Source organism: Lissotriton helveticus, chromosome 1_2 (genome assembly GCF_964261635.1).
Source record: "Lissotriton helveticus chromosome 1_2, aLisHel1.1, whole genome shotgun sequence".
Lineage (NCBI taxonomy): Eukaryota > Metazoa > Chordata > Amphibia > Caudata > Salamandridae > Lissotriton > Lissotriton helveticus.
The window spans coordinates 49,806,744-49,832,639 of NC_136058.1; the positions used below are offsets into that span (position 1 = coordinate 49,806,744).

Below are 25,896 nucleotides of genomic sequence, written 5' to 3' on the forward strand. Positions count from 1 at the left end.
AGCCCGATGTGCCTTTTGTAGGTCTCAATATATGTGCTACAGTGGAGTTTGAGAAATTAACGTTTAAAAAAAGATATATATCTGTAACAGCGGACCGGGCAGCGCTCCAGTACGCGTACTTTTCGCGCAACGGAGCTTTGTGAAGCGAAGCTGATTGGTTCTCCGGCGTCTGTAAACATTCCACACAGTCCGTAGCGGCCGCCATCTTGTCTCTCGGTAGGATCGAGAGACAAGAGGAGGCCAAAGCGAAGGGGCAAATGACCATAAGGGGGCATAGTAGATCCTCGCTGACCCCCTAGGTTTGATGTGGAGGTTTTAAAAGGGCCCCGCGGGGCAAAAAAAAAAAATAATAATAATAATCGAACGGCTGAATGGATTTGCACGAAACTTGGTAAAATATTAGGGACTGGTAGCCCGATGTGCCTTTGCTAGGTCTCAATATATGTGCTCCAGTGGATTTTGAGAAATTAACGTTCAAAAAAAGATATATATCTGTAACAGCGCTCCGCTTCGCGTAACGGAGGTTTGCGAAGCTGATTGGTCATTCTGTCACTGGGCTATAGTTGGGCTACATCTGGCTGATATTTGGGCTACATTTGTTTTTTTTGTCTCTGGCGGCCATCTTTGGGCTACATTGGGCTACATTGGGCTTCATTGGGCTTCATTGGGCTACATTGGGCTACATTTGGGCTCCAACATATATATAGGCCAATGTAGCCCAATATATATTTTTCAAAGTTAATTTTCGTAAAAACCACTGGAGCATATATCTTGAGACATAGCAAAGGCACATCGGGCTACCAGTCCCTACAATTTTGCCAAGTTTCGTGGAAATCCATTCAGCCGTTCGAGCTAAAAGTGAGTCCAACCGCCCTATGGAAATGAAGGAAATGAATGGGTAATTTGTAATTAGCAAATAGCTCATCGCAAACTAGGAATGGTAAAGAATCGCTATTTATTCCTTAAAGTTCGCTATTTAGGAAATGCAAAAAACTTTGATGATACATATGGCGGTTCATCTCTAACAAGATAAGAAGCATAGGGATAGATTTATGATGACTGGCGCATCACCAGGGATGTGTTAGTCATTCTGTGCCGCTGTTCCGTCACCTATGGTGTGCTGCATTTACAATGCGGCGCATCATGGGGCAAAAACAGCACAGATGCGTGATGTATCTGTGCCGTAAAGGTGGCGCATTGCTGGAGTTGTATCGCAAGTGTGATGAAGCTCCAGCAAGGGTCGGGGGTGCCCCTGTCGCAGGGTTTCTGTTCTCACACAGAACTGTGGACAGAGGATTGGAACCTCGGCGAATTAGGGTGTCCCAAAACTCACCTTAGTAATCAAAAACCCCTTAGCAAGCTAGGTACAGTGTCATATTGGATATAACAAACTCTCAATGTTTAGACAATCCAGAATATGAACTTATAGTACCTCAGGATACGTGGAACTCATGAACAGTCGGTCGTTATATATTTTTTAGAAACCAGAACATGGAGTTAAGAAGAACACATGTGTATTTGAAATGTTTATTTACTAATGCCGTCTTCTCAGGCGTAGTATCTTAGATAATACAAGTACACATATTATCAGTAGCAAAATTACCAGCATAGTTACTAGTACATAAAAAGCGAATGGTGACAGTATGTTAACATGCTGTAAATGAATAAGAGTTAGCAACACTTATAAGCAGCCACGGGCCGTGGAGGGAGTTACGGTGGGGCAGGGAGGCGGGGAGGGGGAGGGGCAGGGTGGAGAGGGCTCCACCCTGCCCCTCCCCCTCCCCGCCTCCCTGCCCCACCGTAACTCCCTCCACGGCCCGCGGCTGCTTATATCTCACCCTCCCTAATACACATATTATATTATTTGCTAAGAAGGTCTGTTTGTGTTGGTTTAGGGCGTGCCCATACTTTAGTGTCTTAGATTTGAAGGAATCACATCAGCATACACCAGCTCTCTCTTCATGTGAACCGCATCAACTGTTGTGTATGTGTGTTCGGCAAAGCAATATAAAACCCGCCTCATGCCCAGAATTGGCAGAAGCTGCACTTATGTTATGAGTATGAAGTCGTGGAGATCAGACCTCATAACAATTCTGTATCGTGTTGTTCTTGAAACTTCAGCACTCGCTGTACAGATATAGTTTAACAAGCAAAGCAGATAGTAGAGCAATAACATATTATTCTCATGTAAACCACGATGAACTACTAGGTTGAAAGCTAAAGCAACAACTAAGTGTCGTGTGCAGAAGTTGCAAAAAAGGAAAAATGGCGTTTAAACCGGTAATGAGCCCATGCTAACTTAACACGGTGTAAAGATATCCAGGACCTAGATGTCACCTCCCCATGATCCGGAAACGAACTGAATAAGATAATAGAAGTGCCATCTCATGAGAGCAGATTGCAACTTTATATGTGGACGGTCCGCAAGGTAAAACATTAAAAACTAGGAAAATGTAATGCTAAAGAAAAATAAAACAGCCAAGTACTTTATCGAGTGTTAAGCCAATAGGCAAGCTAAATAATAAAAACTTGACAAATAAGTCAATGAATTGTCAATGAAATGCTAGTACTCAGCATATCAAACATGAAAAAGGTCTATGACATAACTGTGTATGCAAAATAAGCTGCAACAGCCTCCAATAGGAAGTCACCGTCTTCATCCGAAAAGAGTTCAGCCATCCAATTTAAAAGCGGAAAAGAACATACGTGCTCTCCCAGCACCGGATCCTCTATCACCATCAGAGGACAGCTCTGTGGGTTTTCAAGAAAGCTCTGTTCCAAGAAAGACTGTGTTGCCGCCAGTAAATTCCAGGGACCAATTAGTCCATGCATCAATGCCACAGCCATAATCCTTTCGCCAGGACAAACCAACTCGTGAGTAATGATAGGAGTCATCAGCTGATTAAAGTCGACGTCAGGAGAAACCGGTCCGCAGAGACACAAATCAATGGCCCAATCGAAATCACAGGTCAGGCAGTGAAATACAGGCTGGACACAGGTGAAGTAGGAGAATCGAAAAGATAATCCATATGCCGTGCTTAATATCGCCAACGGCATTGTGCCATAATATTCTAGCATGCGATTGCGGAACAGTGTCAGCAGCTGCAGGGCGGGAGCTTGCACAGGAGGGACATCCATATTTAAAAATGTAAAAAAGCACAAGAGCGTCCGCTGGTAATGCAAGTAAAAATGGGAATCCACGAAGCAGAGTGGAAAAAATAGAATGAAAGAAAGCAGGGATGACTCCAAAGATTTTCTCAAATGAAGTCACGAGACCACTGGTAACAACTTTAAAAAAGTGCGCCAGGGCCTTTGTGGAGGACGCGTTAAAGATAGTCCGAACCATCTTGCTGAAATGGAAAGGCAAATCTGTATTGAAAAGGGTCTGCACCTCTGTACGGGTGTTCGCTATGTGAAGCACGAAAGTTTCACGGGCCGAACTCAAGGCCACCTCTCTCTGAGACAAAAGAGCTCTTATTCTTGCCATGCAGTTGAAATGTGCTCCCAAGGTTGGTATTTGTGGCGAGATTGAAAACTCCCTATGTTCATGTGTGGGAGGAAATAGAACATTTCTGCAGCAAATAACCCGTTCACTTACTGTTACGATAAAAGGAATACTTTTAATTAACCCAGAACAATCTTCATTATTGAGCATCAAATAACTACCATTTTCCAACAACTTGAACGTGGGGATGATAGCAGGAACTGGCGTGCCTTGCAACACGCAAGCCATATTTGGTCGGTGTTTGTTGCATGAACCGTGTAACTGTATGTGCCTACACATTAGTGAATGATCTGGCGTCTCAGTGCATTCCTCTCCATTCAGATAAACTTCTTGATCATCTTTGAAACATCTGTATGTGTATGGAAGCGACCAGACCTCATGAAGAAAAGCACTACCTAAAGGTTCATAACAACCTATTGGTATATATTTCATACAATTTGAAAACTTATATAAAGCAAAAGGCAGCGTTATTAAACCGTGGATAAGGCACGTTGCCAAAAAACCCGCAATCCTCTGCTGATGATGTCACTGAGCATGTCATGAATGATGTAATATGTGACATCATCAGCAGTGGATTACGGGTAATAGTATCTCTAGTTTACTCCCCTATAGCTGTCTTTCTTTTAACATAAGTGTCTGTTTCCTTCCCTTATACTTACTGTTCTTTTTAAAAAAAAAATTTTTTGGTTCACTTCCGGTTCGCGTACCGGCGAGCGAACTGGGAAGCGAACTACGAGAAATAGAGGTTGGCACAGTTCCAAATATTGTACCAATTTTTTAATAACGGGGAGGTAGTTCTGAAAAGAACTTTTTTTTAAATTGTTTTTGTTGTTTTATATATTTTTTATTATTTTTCTGAACATTTTTTTACTTTTTTTGAATTTTTCTGAACAGTTTTATATTTTTTTGGGTTTTTCTTGGAGGGGGCAATGAAAACGATTCATTGTAAAGGGCTCAACAGGAGCACCAAAATAAAAAAAAAGTATTTATTATTTGGGGCGTTTCGTACAAACTTGCATATGATTGTCAATAGCTCTGTTGATCAGAGTGATGCTACTTTCTCTGTAGCAAATGAATCCATTGCAATGTACGCAGACTTGTTTTACTTCACCAAATCTCATTTGTATATTTGGCACCATCTCCCTGCCCTCTGGTCCCGTTACTTCCGGTACAACAGATCTTCTGGCCATAATAGGGAGATTATCTAGGTCGTTCCGAAACTGTGCAGCACTGTAGTTGTTAGGATGCCACCTAGTCATATGGCGATGCATTGTGTAGTTTCCGAAACTGTATTTTTTGTCGGTCCCTCTGGACAGTCTATCTTGACATATAAGGCAAGTTACGTATCTTGCATTTACTTTTTTCTGACCTTTGGGAATTTTAAAAAATTGCCAAATGAAGTTTTCTTTCCGGTGAGACGTCCTGGGCTCCTCAGGCAAAAACTGCCTCTCTTCGTGCTCGTCGTCCTGTTCCTCTTCTTCCTCTTCTTGTTGAATTATAACTTGAGCAGGTGGTCCACTCTTCCTTGGATGTGGTGGAGGTGGTGGGGAAGCACCAGCTGAAGCTACTAAAGAAGCCATTGCTCACTGGTAACAAAGGGTCTTTCTCTCACAATGATGAAAGTCAGAGTGAGGAAAGAAGGAGGGATTTTCATCATTTGGGAAAAACAAGAGTTCTCAACCAATGAAAAGTGTTCATTTTAGATTATATGACCTAGTCTTACATCATTAGGAAACCAAAAGTGAAATGAACCAATGAAAAGTGTTATTACCAAGTCACATGACCTGCTGTGTTTACGTTAAGCGCTTTGCAGGGCCTCCCGGTTTGCTTCCAGAAACCTGCGCTTTGCGACTCGCTTCGCGTACCAGTTCGCTAACGTAGCACGTCATATGACGTATCATGCGACAACGTGAAACGTCATGCGGACGGGAGGCGTCACGATGTTGTTTTCTAACGCGGCAGTTGCGGTAAAGAAACGTTTACCGGCTCGCGGTCTATTTCGCGGCATCAAGGTCAGCTAACGGGAAGCTTCCCGATTCGCGAAGCGGGAACGAAGAAAAAAAAATATTTTTAAAAAAAATTATTCATAAACATATAAAATATATTTTTGGATTTAAAGAAGAATACATTTTACAGCTACAGATATTAGCTGTTAAAAAACCAATGAAATTCACTGAAAAAACCATAGGTTATAGACCATATATAGTTAGGAATTAGCATTTACAAAACCTTGAAAATTCACTGAAAAAAACATAGGTTATAGACCATATATAGTTAGGAATTAGCATTTAAAAAACCTTATTTTACTCACACAAAACCATTGAAATTCCATATATAGTTAGTTGCACTAACTATATATCGCGCACCCGCAATCCACTGCTGATGATGTCACATATTACATCATTCATGACATGGTCAGTGACATCACTGATGACATCTCAAATGACATCACTGATGACATCACTGATGACATCACTGATGACAACATCCAGTGACTGTATGTTTCTGTAAAGTTAAAATGTGTCTTACATATTGAAGAATGAGTGGAAGTATAAGTGTCTGGACAAAGGATTTAGTAGGTGAATGACTGAATGTATGAGTGAGTGATTAAATGTGTCTCACTGAGTGCATGGGTTAGTGACTAAACTGTCTTAATTTGTGCATCATTATGTCTGTTGTTCTGTAAACTGCTGCATGTGTTGATCAGTAGCTATATGATTAACTATATGGGTTACTGATTGATTGTCCAAGTATTTGTATGGGAGACTGAGTGTGTGTGTGGCTGGCTGGGAGGTGTGTGACTCTGTGCAGATCAATGTGTACTTGTATCAATGATTGTATAAGAAGGTAAGTATGTGTTAGTATATGTTTGAAAATGTAAGGTGCTCTATGTTTAACTGTATAGACAAGAAAATGGAAGTGTCATTGATTCTTTACAGGACTGACTAGGTGTGTGAGTAACTCCATGGATGAGTGGCAGACTGTGAGTGTCTGTGTAGGTGTATGAGTGCATATGATAGTGTTGTAAAGATGAGTGATTGTATGTATGAATGATTGTATGGGTGAATGAGTGAATATGTGTGTAGACATAGGAATCAGTGAGTGCGTATGTAGTAACTAGTATTGGTGTGTCAATGGTTTCAAAAATTATACTCTGTATTTAACACTGGGTGAAACAGAGGTTATATTAAAATGTGAGGAGATGCATTGTATTGTCACATGAATGATATCATCAGTGATGTGGTCATTGATGTCAAATGAGATGTCATCAGTGATGTCATCAGTGATGTCATTTGAGATGTCATCAGTGATGTCATCAGTGATGTCACTGACCATGTCATGAATGATGTAATATGTGACATCATCAGCAGTGGATTGCGGGTGCGCGATATATAGTTAGTGCAACTAACTATATATGGAATTTCAATGGTTTTGTGTGAGTAAAATAAGGTTTTTTAAATGCTAATTCCTAACTATATATGGTCTATAACCTATGGTTTTTTCAGTGAATATATATATATATATATATATTTTTTATATATACACACAGCACCTATATTTTGTTGTTTCACTTTATATTTTGAATTCTCTAATGTTAGATCATTCAAATTATGTTATTATATACACTGTAATTGGATAATTACTTTTGCAATTTGACGTAATTAACCTGGACATTTTAACGCAGATTAATTGCACTACATTTCTGTTTGCTCAATTTTATAAGTGAAAATTGGTCTTGTTTGCTTTCAACCAACAATTGACAGCACATTGAAGAAAAGTTGGATTGCTATTTGCTTATTTTTTTTACTTTGTATCATTGTAAATTTATTTAAAATCTAATCAATTGTTTTAATAAGTGTAACAAGAAAATCAGAGTGCAAAAATGGGTAAAGGACATGTAGAGTAATAACATTAGCTTTAGGCCTCAAAATTCAAAAAGAAGGTTTCGAGGGAGAACTATGGGGCATATTATCAAGGCAGGTGAAATGAAATTATCGCCGCGTTTGCGGCCGTTTTCAGCCGCAAAGCGGCGATAATTTCATCGCCCTATTAGCAAGCTGTCGCTAACATCAGTTAGCGACACCTTTTAGGTGATAGCAAGCGGTTTGAGCCCGCTTTGCATGTCAGCGATATTTATCGCTAATGACATGCAAAGTGGGCGTACCCAACCAGTTAGCGACTGAAAGCAGTCGCTAACGTCGCTATCGCCTATTAGCAAGGCAGGCGTAGCGATGAAAAAATTTGCGCTAAGCACGAATATCGCTAAAAACTAACGCCTGCTCAGACCTGTTCTTAGCCATTATATCCAATGGGAGGTGGATATTCTGGCTAAGACCCTATTGGCGATGATGCATGAACATCGCTGGTTTTCCAGCGATATTCACGCATTTCGCCGCTATCGCCGGTTATTTTATTGCATTGGAGATAAACGTTGAATAGCACGTTATCTCTGCGATAAAATCTGGCGATGCTTGGCGATAAAAAAAATGTCGCTAAGCTTCTTTAGCGATAAATAGCACTAGTTGTTGATAATATGCCCCTATGTTTCGTAAAATTCAGAGTTCACCAGTATAAGTTAACACTACAATAGCTTTCAAAGGCGAATATCATGTGTATAGTGATGGCAGACAGTTACCAGTTTTATGTTATATGTCAGAGTCTGAAGTGAATTCATATTTAAAAGCATTCTATGCATATTTTTAGAGCTGCATATTTTTTTCCTTACGAAAACAGGTTAGGAACATTTTCAATTAACAATGACCTTTGAGGCACTGTGCATTTTCATACAGTAGAAAGTGAGATAGGTAGCAAATTAGTTTCAATACACCAGATTCCTTTTCTTATTTTCAGGTTATTAGTTTGTATCCAGTTGGCAGGTCTTGGGCTCTATGGCATTCAGTTTGCAATTTTAAACCAACTCTACCACCGTACAGAAAGCCCCAAGGTGTTCTGAGGAGATGTTGCCAAGCTCATTCAGTAAAGGTATTTTGTACAGTAACTGACCTTTCATACCTGTTTAAGTGAAACTTCCTTTTGTTTGAAGATAACATGCTCTCTTGTAAACGATCAGTCGACAACACTCCGTATTACTGATGCTTTTATCGACCGTGAGAGTACAGTCTATTCAGCGTTGTTTTGTTTGCAAGGCTCATCTGTGCTTACATTGAAATTCATTAAAAAAAATATATATATTTTTGGTTTACCAAAAAATAATAATAACATGAAAACAATGCCAATATTTTATCTCTTTTTTTTTATCTTTTGTGCATTTTTCAAAGTTTCATGTTGCGCACACACATGCCCTTAGGGCATGTGTGTGGGCAACATATGTGCACAGATTAATTTCAGGGGTGCAACAGGGTGTCCTTTGGACACCCCTGCACCCTTGAAATTGCATTCTCAATTTGCGATTCGCTAATTGCTAATCGAAAATTGAGAATGTCTTCCCATTCATTCCTAAGGAATGAATGGGGAGGTATTCTTTAATTGCGACTCGCAATTTGCGAGTCGCAATTAAAGAATATTAAGAAATCGCTAATTTTTTTGCGATTTCTCCATGCATAGCATTTTGCTATTCCTTATTAGCGAATCCTTTTTTTTCGCTAATAAGGAATTGCAAAATGGATGCTTGATGCATCTGGGGGATAGTGACTTCTCTAGTTACATCCACTAGAGACGAATTGTGTCATGCTACTCACTTGTAATAGGAGTATTGTGCCAGAGCAAGCAGCCAGGGTGCAATACATAGCTGCAGTTTAAGCAACACAAGTGGGAATTAGCTTTTTCTTATGATATTTGATCAGTAAAAAAGAGAAATGTGTGGCAACATGTTTATTTTTGACATGTCATCGGTCATTACGCATTTTATGCTAAGGTATTTTTTAACTTGAGGTACATTGTACTGATGCTAAAACATTTTTGCATCAATTTATTGAAGGTTTTTTGGTGTGTTTAATTTTGAAACAGGCATTCAGCATTCTTTCTTTATGTTTGCAACCAAGGTATCTGTTTCATATGGAAGAGCAAGACAGTAAGGGTACGATTTATCAGAGTTTTTGCATAGCCATCGCGCAAGGCGCTAAAGTGGATGCAAAATCTAGATTCAGATTTACCAAGGCACGTAAGGCCACCCTGCCTGGCTTGGTAAATCTGGTTTAAGGCATGGCAGCGCACGTCACTGCCTTGCATTACACTGCGTGGTTGAGGACATTGCATTGGGGGAGAGTGGGCTTTCATACACATCCACCGAAGCATTCTAACGCATTTCCTGATATACCAACATAGATAGACCTGGAAATGCATCAGGATTACATGCCTCTGCACCAGAGGCACAACAATGAGATATCGTTATTTCTCTTTGTAGTTTCCTGTTTCTAAGTGTGCTACATTCTGAAGTACGAAAGAGGTAAACGCACCTGATAGCTATTTGTAAGCAGAAAGGTACCACTTGCTGCACAAAACTAATCCTTTGTACAAAGCAGGCACCCTGCACCATGGTGTAATGGTACCTTGCATTGGTGCATGGCAGCACATTGTGCAACAGTGCAGACAGAGAGCTGTAAATATGGAGCATTCCTGCCCACTCCCTTTTACAAAGCTCAATGTAGCACAGCAAGTTGTATTGCTGCATTGCATAAAAGTCATATACATCTGCCCCATTGGATGTGAGTAGTTTGTGGGAAGGATGATGGTGTGGCCATTTACTATAAGGAATAAAATGCCCTCTTCAATATATTAAAATGTTTTTGCAAGTCACTTCAGAGTCCCAGAACTTGAAAAAGAAAAACTGAATTCAAACTTATTTTGCCAGATGATCATGGAACTCAGTGACTTGCAATATGCTAATAATGTATGGCAAGGGGTACTTTATCTTTACCCACATATGACTAATCCAAGTCCTATAATGTTATGCAGTTGACATTAGTAACCAATGTTTTGCAGAATTAAGCAATCAACCATGGTTTTGTAGAGTGCTCTACTCACCCGTTCAAGTCTCAAGGCGCTGAGGGGTGGCTGTGAGCAGCTCTGTTCGGGTCATACGAAAAGCCAGGTCTTGAAGTCTTTCCTGAATTGGTGAAGTGACGGGCTTCACCGACGGCCAAGGGGGAGACTTTTCCAGTCCTTGGATGTAGAACCGTGGGATGGTGGCTAGGGAAAGGTCGGCTGGGTGGAGGTTTCTCTAGGGTGCATGGAAGCAGAGGTGGTCGTTGAGGTATTGAGGTCTGATATTGTGGAGGGCTTTGTAGGTGTGTGTGAGCAGCTTGAAAGTTATTCTTCTTTTGACGGGGAGCCAGTGGAGGTTGTGGAGGTGTTAGGTGATCTCGTTGTGTCGTGGGATATCAAGGATTAGTCTGACTGAGGCATTCAGGAGGAGTTTTTTGTTGATTCCGGCATAAAGGGCATTGCCGTTGTCCAGTCTGCTAGTGACAAGTGCATGAGTGACCATTTATCTGGAGACAAGGGGGATCCAATTGAATGTCTTACGTAGTATATGGAGGGTATTGTAGCATGTGGAGGAGATGGCGTTGATCTTGATATTCATAGTGTGCTATGAGTCCAGTCTGATGCCGAGGTTGCGTGCATGGTCCATCAGGGGTAGGTTTCAAAGGGCAGGGGGGCCACTAGATGTCCATGGGGAGGGGGAGGAGCAGAGGAGCAGAGGATTAGGACTTCTGTTTTCTCCAATTTGAGTTTAAGGCAGCTGTTCTCTATCCAGGTTGCGACGGCTTTCATCCCTTTTTGGAAGTTGTGCGTAGTGATGTTGGGTTCCTTTGTGAGAGAGATGATGGGCTGGGTGTCATCAGTTTAGGTTGACAATGTTGAGCCTGTGGTTTCTGCTGATGGTTGCAAGGAGGGCCATGTAAACATTGAATAGGCTGGGGCTAAGGGAGAATCCTTGGGGTACTCCGCATCTGATCTCTGTTGAGTCTGAGAGGAAAGGGGAATCTTATTCTCTGTGTTCTGCCTGTGAAGAATCAAACATGGCAGCTTTTGATGAATTCATCCATTCCAGTAAATTTCACTTGGCTGTGCTGTCTTGTAATGTGCTTTATTGGTCAGAGTTTACCTTTTTAAAAATTGTATGTTCTAGCAATAAATATCAAGGTATGGACCATTAAGATGTTGTGATTGAGATCATGGGACTCTCCCCTTTCATTTATGTAAACCAATATTAAAAAAGATTCAATTACACTTACAAAGTTTAGGTGAGGGCCGTGCTTCATAATATTATTGTCTGAAATATACATCATGAACTAACTATTGTATACAAAAATGTTTGTCTATTGGGCCTAGGTTTTCAACTATTAAATCCAATAGGGCAATATTTTTGTAAATGATATTGAAACTCATTCAAGCATCTGCTATTGTCGTAGGGTTATGACTTTTCTTTCTGAAATTCCACAGAGAGATTACAGGCATAGTCACAGGACTCACTCATATATCTGTTCCAAAAGTTCAATGCCATTGCCGTACAAATTGGGTACTTACCTATTGAGTTGGTGATGGCCTAGCATTAAAATATGGACTCCCTCCATTATATCACTGTTCTTGTGTATGGAGAGAAATGTTGGTGTGGTGATGTTTTGTAATAGGGGAAGGGTGGAGGCAATAGGAACAGAGACACAATACCATGTGTGGTTTGAGTCATGCAGTGCAAGAGGGCATGTATTGGCGGGGCAGAAGGACCAAGGGTGTCATTCATATTCACTGTTGTGTAAAGATTCGGAATGGATCTGGAGGGTACATAATCTCAAGTCCCATGAATGCTTCTGTACCTGCTACTATCACTGTTAGGGTGATGCTGAGACTGCCTGGGAAGCACAAAGGAGAGGGATGACCCACAGGATGTGCGTGCAGTGTACAGTGTGTGGGTCAGGTCACCTGTAGTAGTTAGGGCCTTTGGAGAGTGGGAGAAAATGTATAAGAAGGTACACTTACCAACTGTGAATGAGATGATAATATTGAGGTGCGGAAGACTTTTTACTAGTGCAGTAGGACATGCTGTGACCAAGTCTCCCAACTGTGTACCAGTGGCTGACTCTAGAGCACAGGGCTCATGGTTTGATCCCCGGCGGCAGCCCAGCTCATCACCCTGTGACTCTGGAGAATAGTTCACTTCTTAATCTCCCTGATGGCCCCCAGCGCCTTGAGACACCTAGGGGTGATTTGTTCACGCTTAACAAATACTGTATACATAGTTCATGCTAATGACATTGAGTGCTGCTGTTCTTGCAATTATTATTGATGAGCTAAATTAGTCTGCCGTATTGAAAGTAGTGGAGCAGGGTGGGCAGATAGGGATGGGTACAGTTGCCTCTGTTCCAAGGCATGCCAACCTATTTTTAATTGCATGCAAGTAATGAAAACACATTTTTGACATTATCAACACATACCCATAATAGTGTTCAAAAATATAGGGGCCGATTATGATGGAGGATTTTCCGCATCCTCCGGGCCGGCGGAAGCCACCGCCGGCCCGGAGGATGCGGAAAATCCTCTGCGGACCCACCAAAGACCCACCGCCACATTAGGATGGCTGGTGGGTCCTGGTTTCCGTCCGCAGCTTTTCCGCCGCGGTTGGCTTACAACTGCGGCGGAAAAGCACTAATATGGTGACGGTGTCTCTTAGACACCGTCAGCCAAATTAGGATGCCCGAAAAGAAATGCTTTTCCACGGCAGGTTTTCCGCTGTGGAAAAGCATACGGAGCTTCACTGCGGGGGCCCGTTGCGGGCCCCCTGGGTGAAGGGGGGTGGGGGTGCACATGGGGGGTACCTATGGTACCCCCTTGCATTTGTATGCAGTAATCGGCAGCACCGCGCGGTGCCTGCCGCTTGCTGCATACAAATGCAATGTATGCATTTTTAACATTGCGGCGGGTGCAGATTGAAGCTGCACCCGCCGCAATGTTAAAGATTGAGGATGTGACCGCCACCCTGGCGGTCACATCCTAATCTGCACGGAGGGACCGGCGCAGCCCCTGCGGACGGTCCCTCCTACTCTATGGTGGCGGACGGACTTAGGTCCGTCCGCCATCATAATCGGCCCCATAATGTTTGCCTAAGTTTGTGTTTGGAAAGTTAATTGCTGATTGGCCAAAGGACTTTCAAAAGTTGTATTGTACTTCGGCAATTCCATAAGTTAAAACACAAGAAATAAATGACACCCTAAGTCCCTTCCCAGTTGTTTTCTACATATAAACACACAAGGTGCAAAGAATGGCTGTAAGAAAATGAATTATTAATTGGGGTGGATGGTAGTTCACCACAAATAACAAAGTCTGTAACCTGATAGATCCAGACAAAGGTTTCAATATTTTAAAACTCAGCTCAACCCCTGGTAGCTATTGCACAGAGGACACAGGCTTAACATAAAGAAAATGTGTAAAGCATTTAAAAGTAACCAAAAAGTTAAAAAGTCACAAATACAAAACAATAAAATTCCTACTCCTATTTATAAAGGTAGAGTGCAATGTAATAAACGAAATGATATCCACACACCAAAAATCTAAACCAGAGAACTGGAGATAAGAATTTATAAAAGTAAATAGCCACTGTTTGTGTTTGACCAGGACGTGGGTGCTATTTCATCATAATTATGTTGAGAACTGGTCTGATATACAAAGCGGATTCATTCTGGTCAAAACGTTTACCATCTGACTTAGGGGCTGAGTTAGCTACTGCTGGAGAGGGTACTCCATCGTAAAGACGACAAACTGAAGGTCCGCCACTTTTGTACTTCTCAATTGTTTGCTACAGATGATCACATGGTTCTGCTTAAAGTATTTGGAGAATTCAACAGAGCACCATAGTTTAGTTGGTTTCGATCCTTTTGGCAAACTATTCTTAAGTTGTTAGGGTTGGTCCTTAGAACCCCTCTGACATCATGTGTATTTTCTATAGGTCTATTCTCTCTCGTTCATTATTGAACTATTACATGGAGTCTTCACTCTATGAATGCACAGACTCAATAACATACAATCAATCAGCAGCTGTATTTGCAGGTCACCTCTCATGATATTAATCGTTTGCTTGGTGCCAGATTTAAAGTAAAGGTTTCATAAATAAATTTTCATGTGTTATATTTTATATTCAATCCTTTAAACTTTTAATGCTGCTTTCAAGATTCGTGTGCAAAATAATGTTGCATGTTTACGCTCTGTGTGATCCAATATATAAAAAAAAAATACTTTAATACTAATTTACTGATTGAAAGAGGCACTTAAGCAAATTTCATTAAACTATATAATCGCTGAAAAAGGTGTGAAATTCGCTTTATTTTGTTTTGCTTTGTAAATGTGAATTCACTGGTAATTATTTTATGATTTGCAGGTGTTACTTAGAAGATGGGCCTTCAAAAGGTGCCTGGCTCAACAAGTCGAATATTATTTTTGCGGGTGGTGATAAGTGGACAATGGATCCAAGAGTTTCAATTGAAGCCGCAAATCAAAGGGAATACAGTCTTCAGATACAAAGGGTGGATGTCTCGGATGATGGACCATACACCTGCACGGTACAAACTCAGCACAGCCCAAGATCAATGCTGATCCACTTAATAGTACAAGGTAAGCATTCAGAATGCAGAACGTCTTTGTTGAAGGGGCATTATATTTGCTCTATGACTTGAATATCATGTACAATTTGGAAGAGCATTACACGTGCTAAATGGGGTTATAATACATGTTTAGAAGGGAGGATAATACGGTGTTTTAGTAGGTTCTCGAGTTGTTATTCATTAATTTCAGTTCGTTTTAAACACCTCATAAATTTCAGAGCAATAAATTCCGGTGAAGCTACATTGGGGCATATTATGTTTTCCAACCATGCACAAGAAATACAAGGATCCCCCTGTATTTTCTCATTAGAGTCAAAGTTGTCGGTTGTATTGTATGACTTTCACGCGCTATTAAGGTGTCTGAAAAGATGCACTGGAATATGCCAGGATGCCTTGGGATTTAGTATTACTTGTCTCTTTTTTTATGGAGGATGACTTTTTTATATTTTCATGAATACATTCAACCGAAATAAACTTATATTAAATAAAAAGTAAAGAATGAAATATATGTGTTATTAGAACATTGGAACGTTGGGAGATCCATTGTTATCAATTAAGTGCTCCCTGCTTCTACAGTAAGGGCCCGCAGAGCAATATTCCAATGTATTACAAAGGCCTCTCGGATTTCAATCCCCTCGAGCTTCGAGAAGCCTTTGTTTAATTTGTTAGAACATTCTGTCCTCTAGTGGCAGAATGTTCTAATAGCCTCATAGCCCTTCGTAGCAGGGCTATACCGGCTAGTAAAGTCCCATCCCTTGTTAAAGTCTCTCGCCTTCGGCACAAGCCTATAATGCGGGAGCGCGCCTTTAATATCCGGTATAGCCTGCTACGGTGGGCTATAAGGCTGTATTAGTTTTAACTTATCTAGTAACTTTGTATCATTTCCTGTTGTGTCGAACAGAGTGTGCCAGCTTAGCAAGTGTGCTAGTCTCATACTTTCAAAAAAGATTTGGTAATTTATACTGTTCAGATGATGATGAATTTGTTTGTCTATGTTATTTTTGACAAGAGCTACAAGAAAAGAATAGAAGGATGATAGATGTGTCATGATTAAAAGGTTACTTTTAGGAGTTAGTGAAGTGGTGCTGCACAGTACACAGCTGAAGAAAGCTTTCCTGTAGCTTTTTTAGATGCTTAATTCAAATAAACATTGATGACAGTAATAATAATTTCTGCAAGAAACATAACCACTCAGCACCAGTCAGCAACCGAGGACTAATTTCACTAATTATTGGTGTCAGTAATATGCCTCTAATTTTCATTGAATGTTTCCATAATTGACCTCTTCAGAAAGGCCTGCCACATACATTTCCCAAATCAATATTCAGAGTGCCTATGTTCTCCAGGTCCAGTGTGAGTAGCTCATGTGTTTGTGATTAGCATTCTGTGATTTGTGTACATTACACGAGCAGAAAGGAGTAATACTTTAACATAAAATGTGCTCTGTGCTTACCCCTTCCATTTAAAGATGAAGGCAGTAGAAGTCTAAAGTTCGCACTAACAGTGTGAACATCCTGCATGAAAGTGTAATACAAGCCCTAGCAAAAGCTAATTTCCAAGTTGCGACATGCATCTATCAAGATTGCCGGTTGGTGTGACGTAACGAACAATACAAATATTGTTTACAAGGTGATATTTCTATCTGTTACTAAATGATGTGTGGCACAATGAAGTCAAGCTCTATTCATTCACTCCTAGGTCCTATGCAAAGCGTTCATTGAAATCTTCAATAATACAGGCTATTATTACCACTAGTATTGCCAACAAAGACCCCACTCTCTCAATGGTCATGTGATTCAAGGTTAAATAGTTCGTGAGCTAAGGGAACTGCTAGAAATCTATTTAAAGGTTAACACCATTGTCAGGAATTATAGTGCATCTGGTGATGGGTAGCCAGCTCCTGTCCCAGTTCAAATGACAGATGAATGAGTAATTTTGTTAATAAGGTGATTCTAGTCCTTGCTCTAAGTTTGGTTAAAGTTGTTAAGCCATCAACACAGGATGTTTCAGTTTTATATATTCTTAAGAAATTCTAGGGTCTCCCGTTACTGGAAAAATTATTGCTGGACTAGGTGCTATTCTTCTGCTATCACCCAAGTGCTAACATCCTTTTGCTACTCAACTCTTAACAAGAGTAAAGGCATTTCGATTTCAAAATCATTTGAAGTGCATAGCATTGTGATCATCTTACAATCTGCTGAGAGGACAGGGATTTCTCCCTTTTACAGGTGAAACTCAATCTGCTGGAGGTTCTGGATAGGAATAAGTAGGCATTATCACCCTATTTGATTTGTGGACAATTTGAAGGTACTAAACCGCATAGAGTTACCAAGTCAGTGGAACTCACTGACTCTCTGCCTGAGATCGAAAGAGGTGACATGTGACCCTCCTGATTAATCGAGGCACCTTTCTTGTTTTGTATTGATTTAATTCACGCTGGCTCAAAGTTAAGTATGGGATTCCCCTTGTTTCATCATTGTCACCAGCAGTGTTTGAGATGTACTTCTTGCCACTTAATGAGATCATCAGACGCCTCAATCTGCACTTTTACACTAATGCTAGCAATTTTTAAGTCTCCTGGGGGCAGATTAGCAAGAACCTCGTTAAAATTATTGGCGTTTTAGTGGCAGGAAACTGCCACTAAAATGGCGATAATGGGCTCGCTAATATGCGTTATAGGATTTCAATAGAAGCCTAGGTGAGATGTGCAGGACATCTAACCTGGGCTTCTATTGGAATTCTATAACGCATATTAGCAAGCCCATTACTGCCGTTTTAGCGGCAGTTTCCTGCTGCTAAAATGGCGATAATTTTAACGAGGTTCTTGCTAATATGCCCCCTAGTTGGGTTGTTAGATACTTCCATACCTCTAATAACTACTGCCAATATTTGAGATATCTAAGGTATGAGAGATACACAGATTAATCTGATACCAGATGGGTGTACCTCAGAACATACATTGGCTAGCTAGGTCACTATGTATCTGTTTTCAGCTTTCTAAGTAGGCGCAATGTTAAAATAATCATATTTTATCTTCTTAAAGTTTACATTGATGCTTCACTGACTGCTACAATTAAAACTAGCTGTTCTAGTGGAATTGTCCTTTTCCTTCACAATGGCATTTAGCTATGGTTGCACAGGTTGTTGGTGGTGCATATTTAAACTACCATAAAACATTTATGGAAATATTTGTAATGGCCTTCAACATTGGATGCAATGTACCTAGAATTCAGTCAGGTCCCATATATACGCTTTAGTATAGTTGAGATGTTCTTGAAAATACAGCCTAGCACTCAGTGAACAATTTAGATCACAGAAATAGTGTTCAAGCAACAGTCACAAGATTTAGTAGAAGCAGGCCTTGACTCCTGAATTATTTCCAGAAAATTGAGGAGTGTATATCTTTCTGAGAAGAGTAAATTACACTTGTATTTTATAACTTCTAGTCCTTCTTTTTGAACTTTTGGTTTATAATCCGGATGTTGTCAGGCCTGTAGCACTTTATAGGATTCTGCATTTAAATAGATTAGATTGTAATACAATTAGCGCTGCAAACAGAACTTTGAATTCATTTCTTAACAAGCCAACAAGTCATTCAGGTATTCCTTGGTAACTTTTGGGGGGAAAAAACTAAACCAAGAGATGACACTCACTTTCTGCTTTTTCAACCAGGATGAGTGCTATTCATTCTCAGTACATTTTTGCATGAATCTCCATGCCACAATTAACTTAACAGACATAAATGTTCAAGATAAACTTCACCATCAAAGCTATTAGCACCCCATGACATATATTAGACCTAGAGAACCCACGTAGCTCTTGACCTTTTACAGTGATATCAATGGGGTATGCTGACATTGTGGCACATTTTTGCTGAAAGCCATTTAGCTGGCTACATAGCACCACCTAATTAAACTTAGCGGCTGTTAGCAGTGGCGAAATGCCAGTGGGCACAGTGGAGGGAGGACATGGGCACGGAAGGGCACCCCCTAAAAAAATAAACACATCAATCAACGCAGGGCAAATACCAGCATCAAAAGTGTGATGGTATTTGCCATCAATGGGTTTCTGCATTTTAGTGAAAGAGTAACACATCAATTTTAGGAGCCCCAGCATTGACAGCAATCCCTGAATCTGTCAATAAAGTTTCTAATGAGTGGAAGGGTATAACATTGAATTTCCTGAAAACCAGTAATAAAAGTAATCTTGTCATTCCAATCCTGTTCTGGGAACTCTGAAACCTTTCATAAGGTTGTGTTTTAATATTTACCATTAGTGTTTGGTGGAGGGACCGGCAAGTGGAATGGTATATTAATGTCTCGTGTATTCCACGTGTATGATTCACCAAGATTCCCCCTCAAAACACATTGGTCGAAATTACAGAACAGGCTCTAAAGGTTCATGAACATGTAATGAGACAGGCTTGTGATAATATTAACCCTACTTTTGCCGCCCTTCGTCAAATTGAAACTTAAAACTCCAAGCGGCGAAGAGATTTGTGTACCAAGGAATGGATGTCTTTTGAATGACCAGTTTCATCATTGCATACAACACTGTATATATCTTGTTCACATTTATCACTTTTTTCACACTTCTTTCACCATATCACTTGCTCCGTTGTTACAAGTTACATGTTCATGAACCTTGGCAGCCTATTAATGTCATTTCAACACCATAACATGTAAAGAACATATGGATTTATCCTTACATACAGACCTTGATTGGTTTTATTTTGGTGTGGTTTTGTTTTTGTCGTTGTTTCTTTGATTCATGGTGTTTGCCTTTTCTTCCCTTTGCTTTTCATTGATTATTACTGAAAGGTTTGAGTATTGTTATTCAGTTAACCTAGAATCACTTCTGTACCCGACAGAACCAACATTTTTCACATTCTTGTACACCCAGGTTCTGAGGAGCACTGGATCACCCCATTATACTTGATGTAGAATGGCAGAGTTACATTTGTTCTGGGACTAAAGACTAGACCATTCATCCGAGGCAAAGCTCAATTTACAATGGTTTCAAGATGATGATAGCACTAGATTCATCGACCTTTGTGTCAGATACACCAATACCTTTCTAGTGTATAACTGAGGTGCCTTCAAGCAAATGTACCTAACCAAAAGTAGACTATTATGTTTCACAGACAAGTGTATCCACCCACTGACCAGATTAATGAGAATCATGTAAAGAGATACATTATTTGACATCACCTAAATTATGAAATGTCTATTCCTAGGAATAAAACCTCTCCTAGACATCCCCCAAGCCTCCATTAAGCCTACTCATGAGCTCTGATTACAAGGTTGAGTTTTGCAGCCAATTGGTTGTCTGTTACCTAAAGATGTCTATGGAGGTGTATTCATAATTAAATAATTTGGCTCACAAAATGCAACCTACTCTCTGCTACAGAGACCTGCCTGACTAGATCTAAATAATAGCCCAACCCCCAATAGCTCATATTAGCTGTGCCTTGATGTATTGCTTTTGTGGCCTACTACGCCACTAATTAAAATGAGCTTGCTTCCCAAAACTGATGCTTGTCCCATTCCAAGAGACTATTACTGTGGTCTAGAATACACAAGTTCATCCAGTGTTGCATAAATTAAACTTGTTTATTTTTAGTACTGGTAGTCCATTTGAAAAGTAATGCCATAAAATATGTGAGCTGTATCAATTGAACAGTGTTCACACCAAAGAATATATCTCCTGGTAAGATGTCAATACTAGAAATTTGCCAAAAAGGGTTTTCAAATATTTTTATCCATCAAATGCAAAAACACATCTTATCACAATTTTGGTTAGTGGTAAAGTGGAATCCCCAAGGGCCTGACATACTGTCTGGTCAGATAAAAAGACAATCTACAGTGCGAGGCACAGTTACAGCAGCCCTGAATAGTGACGACAGTCTTACACGCTCAATGCCTCCACCAAAATCCTTCCAGTGGAGGGTGGCAAAAGTGTATGCCACCTTATCAAGCAGACTTTCTGAGGCCCTCTTAGAGGAATGTGCATTTTCTCCATGTTATATAATGGAAACATGAATGTCATGCAAATACTAATTGACAACTTGAATTTGTTATGTTAACTTTCTATTGCTCACTCATTCAATAAGACAGAAGGGGCATTGTCTGGGCAAGCTTAGTGTTGTTTGTTAAGACCCTTTTCTTTTTGATAAAGGATTCTATATTTTCAGTCATAGGAAATATTTGAAGCAAAATTGAAACACTCCTTATGATAATTTCTCCCCTCTGCAGTCACAATCCTTAATTAAGGTTTTTATCCTAGAATCCAGTCACAAACAACAGCACCCCCAATGTAGTGTAGTTCCTATATTCCCAATAGACACTGCTCATTGGAATAATAGATCCTATAGATTTGACGTAGGACTTAGGTCAACTAGGTCTCTATCAAATATATTAGACTTAATTGTGAGTGCCAGCTAGCTCAGAGGTCACTAGAAACTTTCTCAAATACACAAGAAAGGATTTGTTTCTGACAACTGCATAAACATGACAACTTTGTTTCCCCAAGAATAAAGTATCTTCAGAGTCGTGGAAACAATAGATAGATATTTTACTCAGTCAATCGTGCATGCTTTGTTTCATCAGAGGTGCAGAGAAATAGAGAGACGGGTGTTTTCAATAAAAGGATTTTTTGAACAGCCTTCTTTCTCATGCAAGTAAAGTGAACTGCTACAATCGTGATACTGGTTGCAAAGTATAATGTGTACTGCAGGAAGAGTATTATAAAATAATAGTGTAAAAGCATTGTATGGTTTCTAAATCATAGATAAATATATACATAAATAACAAAGGCTAAAAGTACTCAACTGGTGCTTCTAAAATACGCTTACCCCAATGTACCTAACCTAAGTCTAGTACGAGGGAAGAAGTAAGTGAGGTGTAGCATAGGTTTAGTTTTTCTTTGCCAAGATTCTATCCAAGATTTCTCTTTAGGTCTAATCAACTCCGTACCTTTGTTTTAGAATGAAGGAGGTCTGGTACCTCTGTCTCGGGACTCGATTTCTCAACACCCCGCAAGGGGAGCTTGAAAACACTGGAGCTGGATTCTCGCCGGGAGAAATGCACCCTCTCGATCAGTGCGTCAGCTGGAGGGTCGGCTTCCTACGGCACTTGCAGTAGCGAGCTGCGTCGGGCAAGTAGAAAGTCGAGCGCCTCCGAACCACCGTGTGTTTGCTAAGGCAAGTGTAGGCATACTTATACCTTGAAGGTGCCTAGTTTGACGTAAAGTCGGGCATAATAACGTCATCAATGAACCCCAAGGGAATGGTTGTTCTTTGAAAACTCCCTGAATTCTTGGACAAATCAATATTCAAGCAAGGGGATGTCCCTGACTGCTTAAGCCGATATTTCCAAGAAATCGTTGTGGCATTTTGGAATGAGTGGAAGTAGCCATGCCTGTATTTGGACTGCCCGGGCTTATGTCTAAATATGGGTATGATTTCTATGCCTATATGAGGGCAATGTGAATTGTACCTATATAAGGGCATAAATCAGTAAATTTGTCTCGGATCCTAAAACGCCATACAACACCAATGCAAGAGTATTAAACCATTAATTCAATCATTCCACACCAAAGCAAAGCCAATTGTCATAACCTGATGGAAATGCCACTTTAAGTATGAGTTTCAACTCTCAGTGATGTGTTTCACCCTGATCGAACATTATTAAAGGGATGGACAAGATATGGTAAGAGCTCAATGAAGATTGTGTAAGGGCTAATAACAAACAATTCCAATGTCATGCAGGGAAAAAAGAAATGAGTGAGGGGGTATCAATGTACTCTACAATAGCAGTAGAAAACTCCAGAAGATATGGCATGCCTCACTGTCCCACCCCCATTGTTTGTTTCAGATTTGTTAGGCACAAACAGCAACTAGTACGTGGATGGGATAGGCATAATACATAATCAATTAAAATAAAACTATCTCTAAATAACCTCACAATCTCAAAACTCTTTTCCTTTAGCATTATATACTCATCTCAGATTATGTCAAACATTCATTTCATCACCATTTTTGGAGCACATTCAATCTATGTGTAGCCCATATATCTGTGTGGTATTTATAATCAGACATCTGCGATTTAATATGAAGTTGTTCACAGCAAGTGTGATGTCATTTATTGGTGTGTGAACAATGAATAGGGGCTGATACGTTAATCAATCAAAATTAATTAATTTAGACAATCTCTAGGGGCCAGATGTAGGTAGGACCTATTTACCGATTCTTAATTACCGAAGTTTACCGATTCGGTAATTAAGAATCGGTAAATAAGAAGGGGGGACATGTAGGAGCATCCAGATGTTTCATTTACCGAATCGGTAAAAATCTGTATTTACCGATTCGGTAAATACCGACCGGTAATGCCCATTCATTCCTATAGGCTTTGAAGCCCATAGGAATGATTGGGCATTACCGATTCGGTATTTACCGAATCGGTAAATACCGAATTACACAAGGGTGCAGGGGGTGTCACTTTGACACCCTCTGGCACCCCCAAAAGAGGCTCGGGTGCCATGTGGCAGGCATACCTGCCCTAAGGGCAGGTCTGCCTGTCATATGGCATAGGTGTGCATGCACACATGTGCATGCACACCGGAATCGGTATTTTACCATCAAATAGATTTGATGGTAAAATACCGATTCTGTAAGGCTTGTGGGACTCAGTAGAGTCCCACCTACATCTCAAATTTACCGATTCGGTAGAAATACCGATCAGTAAATTTACCGATCGGTAATTTTACCGAATCAGTTACACATGCCCCTACATCCCATTTCTGTAATACCTGTCGGTAACGGCCGAAAATACAGATTTTCGGCCGTTACCGACCGACCTACATCGGGCCCCTAGTCCCTTAAACTGCAAAGTGAGGGGAAAAACAGCAGCACATTGCATAGATTTAAATAAATTGAGGCAAACATTGAAGACAAATAACAGCATCTCAATATTGCACCTATAGTCAATTCATATAGAGTGGCAGACAAATAAAAACTAGATTTATGCATAATTTAAAATGCGTCATGCTGATGATATATACGTAAACATAAAGGGATCAAACTTGGACCTAACAAAGCGTATTCATACCTAAGCTTTAAGCAAATGCTAAGATTTTTCTTAGAGTGAAGTGATCTTTTACGTTTATTGCTGTGGAGCAGTTTGCCTCTTCTTCTTGAGGTAAGAATTAAAAACATATCATAATACTCAGTGCAACTTCTTGATATGACAGTAAAATTTGCTCTCAGCGGTTGTTTACTAAAATTCAAAAGAGCAAGATACAAAGGGCTGAGGGCATCAAGTGTTAAATATTTACTTCAGATCTGCAAAGAGGTGAGTTACTGTCAGGACAGGATAGGTAAGGTTTGTCAAGGGTCGGCAAAGCCCTATGGTAATCATGACTAAACCCATATGTAAGACACATTCACCTAACTACCTACCCTTCTGTTCCCAGTGTGGGTCGGATTTTACAGACAACTGTACAAAGAAAACAGGTATGTTCAAATGGCTTAAAGTAGAGCAGTGTTCCCAACACCAGCCAGTCTTAAACATATTTGCTATGGACCTACACAAGGGGCGTAAAGGTAAGATATTGACGATTATGGCCTCTGTGTGGTCTAGTGGTTTCTGTTATCTCTGAGATTGTTGGTTTCTGGCCAGTAATTGTTCACATATTTGATCTAAATGGGGTGGTAATCAACGGGCAGCTACGTGACCGTATTATCTGAGCCTGAGGCTTGAATACTGAGCTGAGGCACTAAGGAATTTAGGACAGTGGTTACATTCCTTAGTGTTTTGTTCACGTTTTCCAGAAGTTTTATAAGGTTGGTAATGACTTGCGGATGAGCTTCTTTCAAAAGTAATTTGATGGCCACTGGTATTGACTGCGTCCCTTCTTTAAACAAGAGATATCGGAGGAAATTTCTACGTTCATCAAGTAGGGCAGGGCAAATACAAAGCAAACGTGCTAATGATTTTTGGTGGAGACCAAATAAATGATATGTTTTAGTGGCTGGGTGACGCATCTACGGGGGCAGTACATCTAGTGATGAGGAGCAGCCCATCTGAAGTTGGCAAAACATAACTAAATAGTACGACTAGATGATCCTGGAATGCAACCCCTCTTCGAGCATAAGAGGCAAGGACTACATTGGCATGTTTTTTTTACTTATGGTCTGGTAGTCATATGCAAAATATTCCATTTGCACCAATTTTTTTAGCTACTTAAAGTACTGATGTGGTACATTGTGCTTCCACAATGCTGCTGCACCCTGTAGATCCAAGACATCTGTAAGAGTATTTGACTAAGCATTTGGGGGACCCAGGCTGTTTTTGAGTATGGCTTCTAGCTTGATTAGATCTTTCAAAGAGCCTTTTTTTTGCAGCGCATGCTGAGTGCATGTGCTTTAGGATACTGGCCTTCTATGTGAAAAGCTGGGTGGTAGCTCAACTTGAGTTCCATCCTGATCTGGTTGGGGAGGTGTTATACAGGGGTTTGAACAATGACCTGAAGATTGCACTCTGAGAAGTGTTCAAAAAGATTCCGAACTCTCTGGAAAAGCTTCTGTCCCGTTTGCCAATGTCAGAATAAGTTTAGCATTAACTACTTACAGCCATGGTTTAAGAGAGTGCTCATTTGTGCTTTTAATGATGGTTTGGAAAGCAAATTGTTGTGAGACAGATTTTGGTTTTAATGATAATATTATGCGTTAAATGGCCTCCCTTGTCATCCTGCCTGCACCCCAGATGTTCTCTGCGTTTGCAATGGCCCGGCAATGGTTGTTTAGATGCCATGCACTGCCTTTTTACGTTTTTTCTG

The 25,896-nt window shown here is 40.3% G+C and overlaps 1 protein-coding gene across 1 annotated transcript in view; it reads left to right on the forward strand.

The window, feature by feature from the left end:
- Positions 1 to 25,896, forward strand: part of NEGR1 (neuronal growth regulator 1) — a 2,122,935-nt gene that overhangs the window by 595,485 nt on the left and 1,501,554 nt on the right. Inside the window, exon 2 of the mRNA XM_078668700.1 lies at positions 14,838 to 15,070. Within this exon, the coding sequence (XP_078524826.1) occupies positions 14,838 to 15,070 (233 nt within the window). The remainder of the gene's footprint in view (positions 1 to 14,837; positions 15,071 to 25,896) is intronic.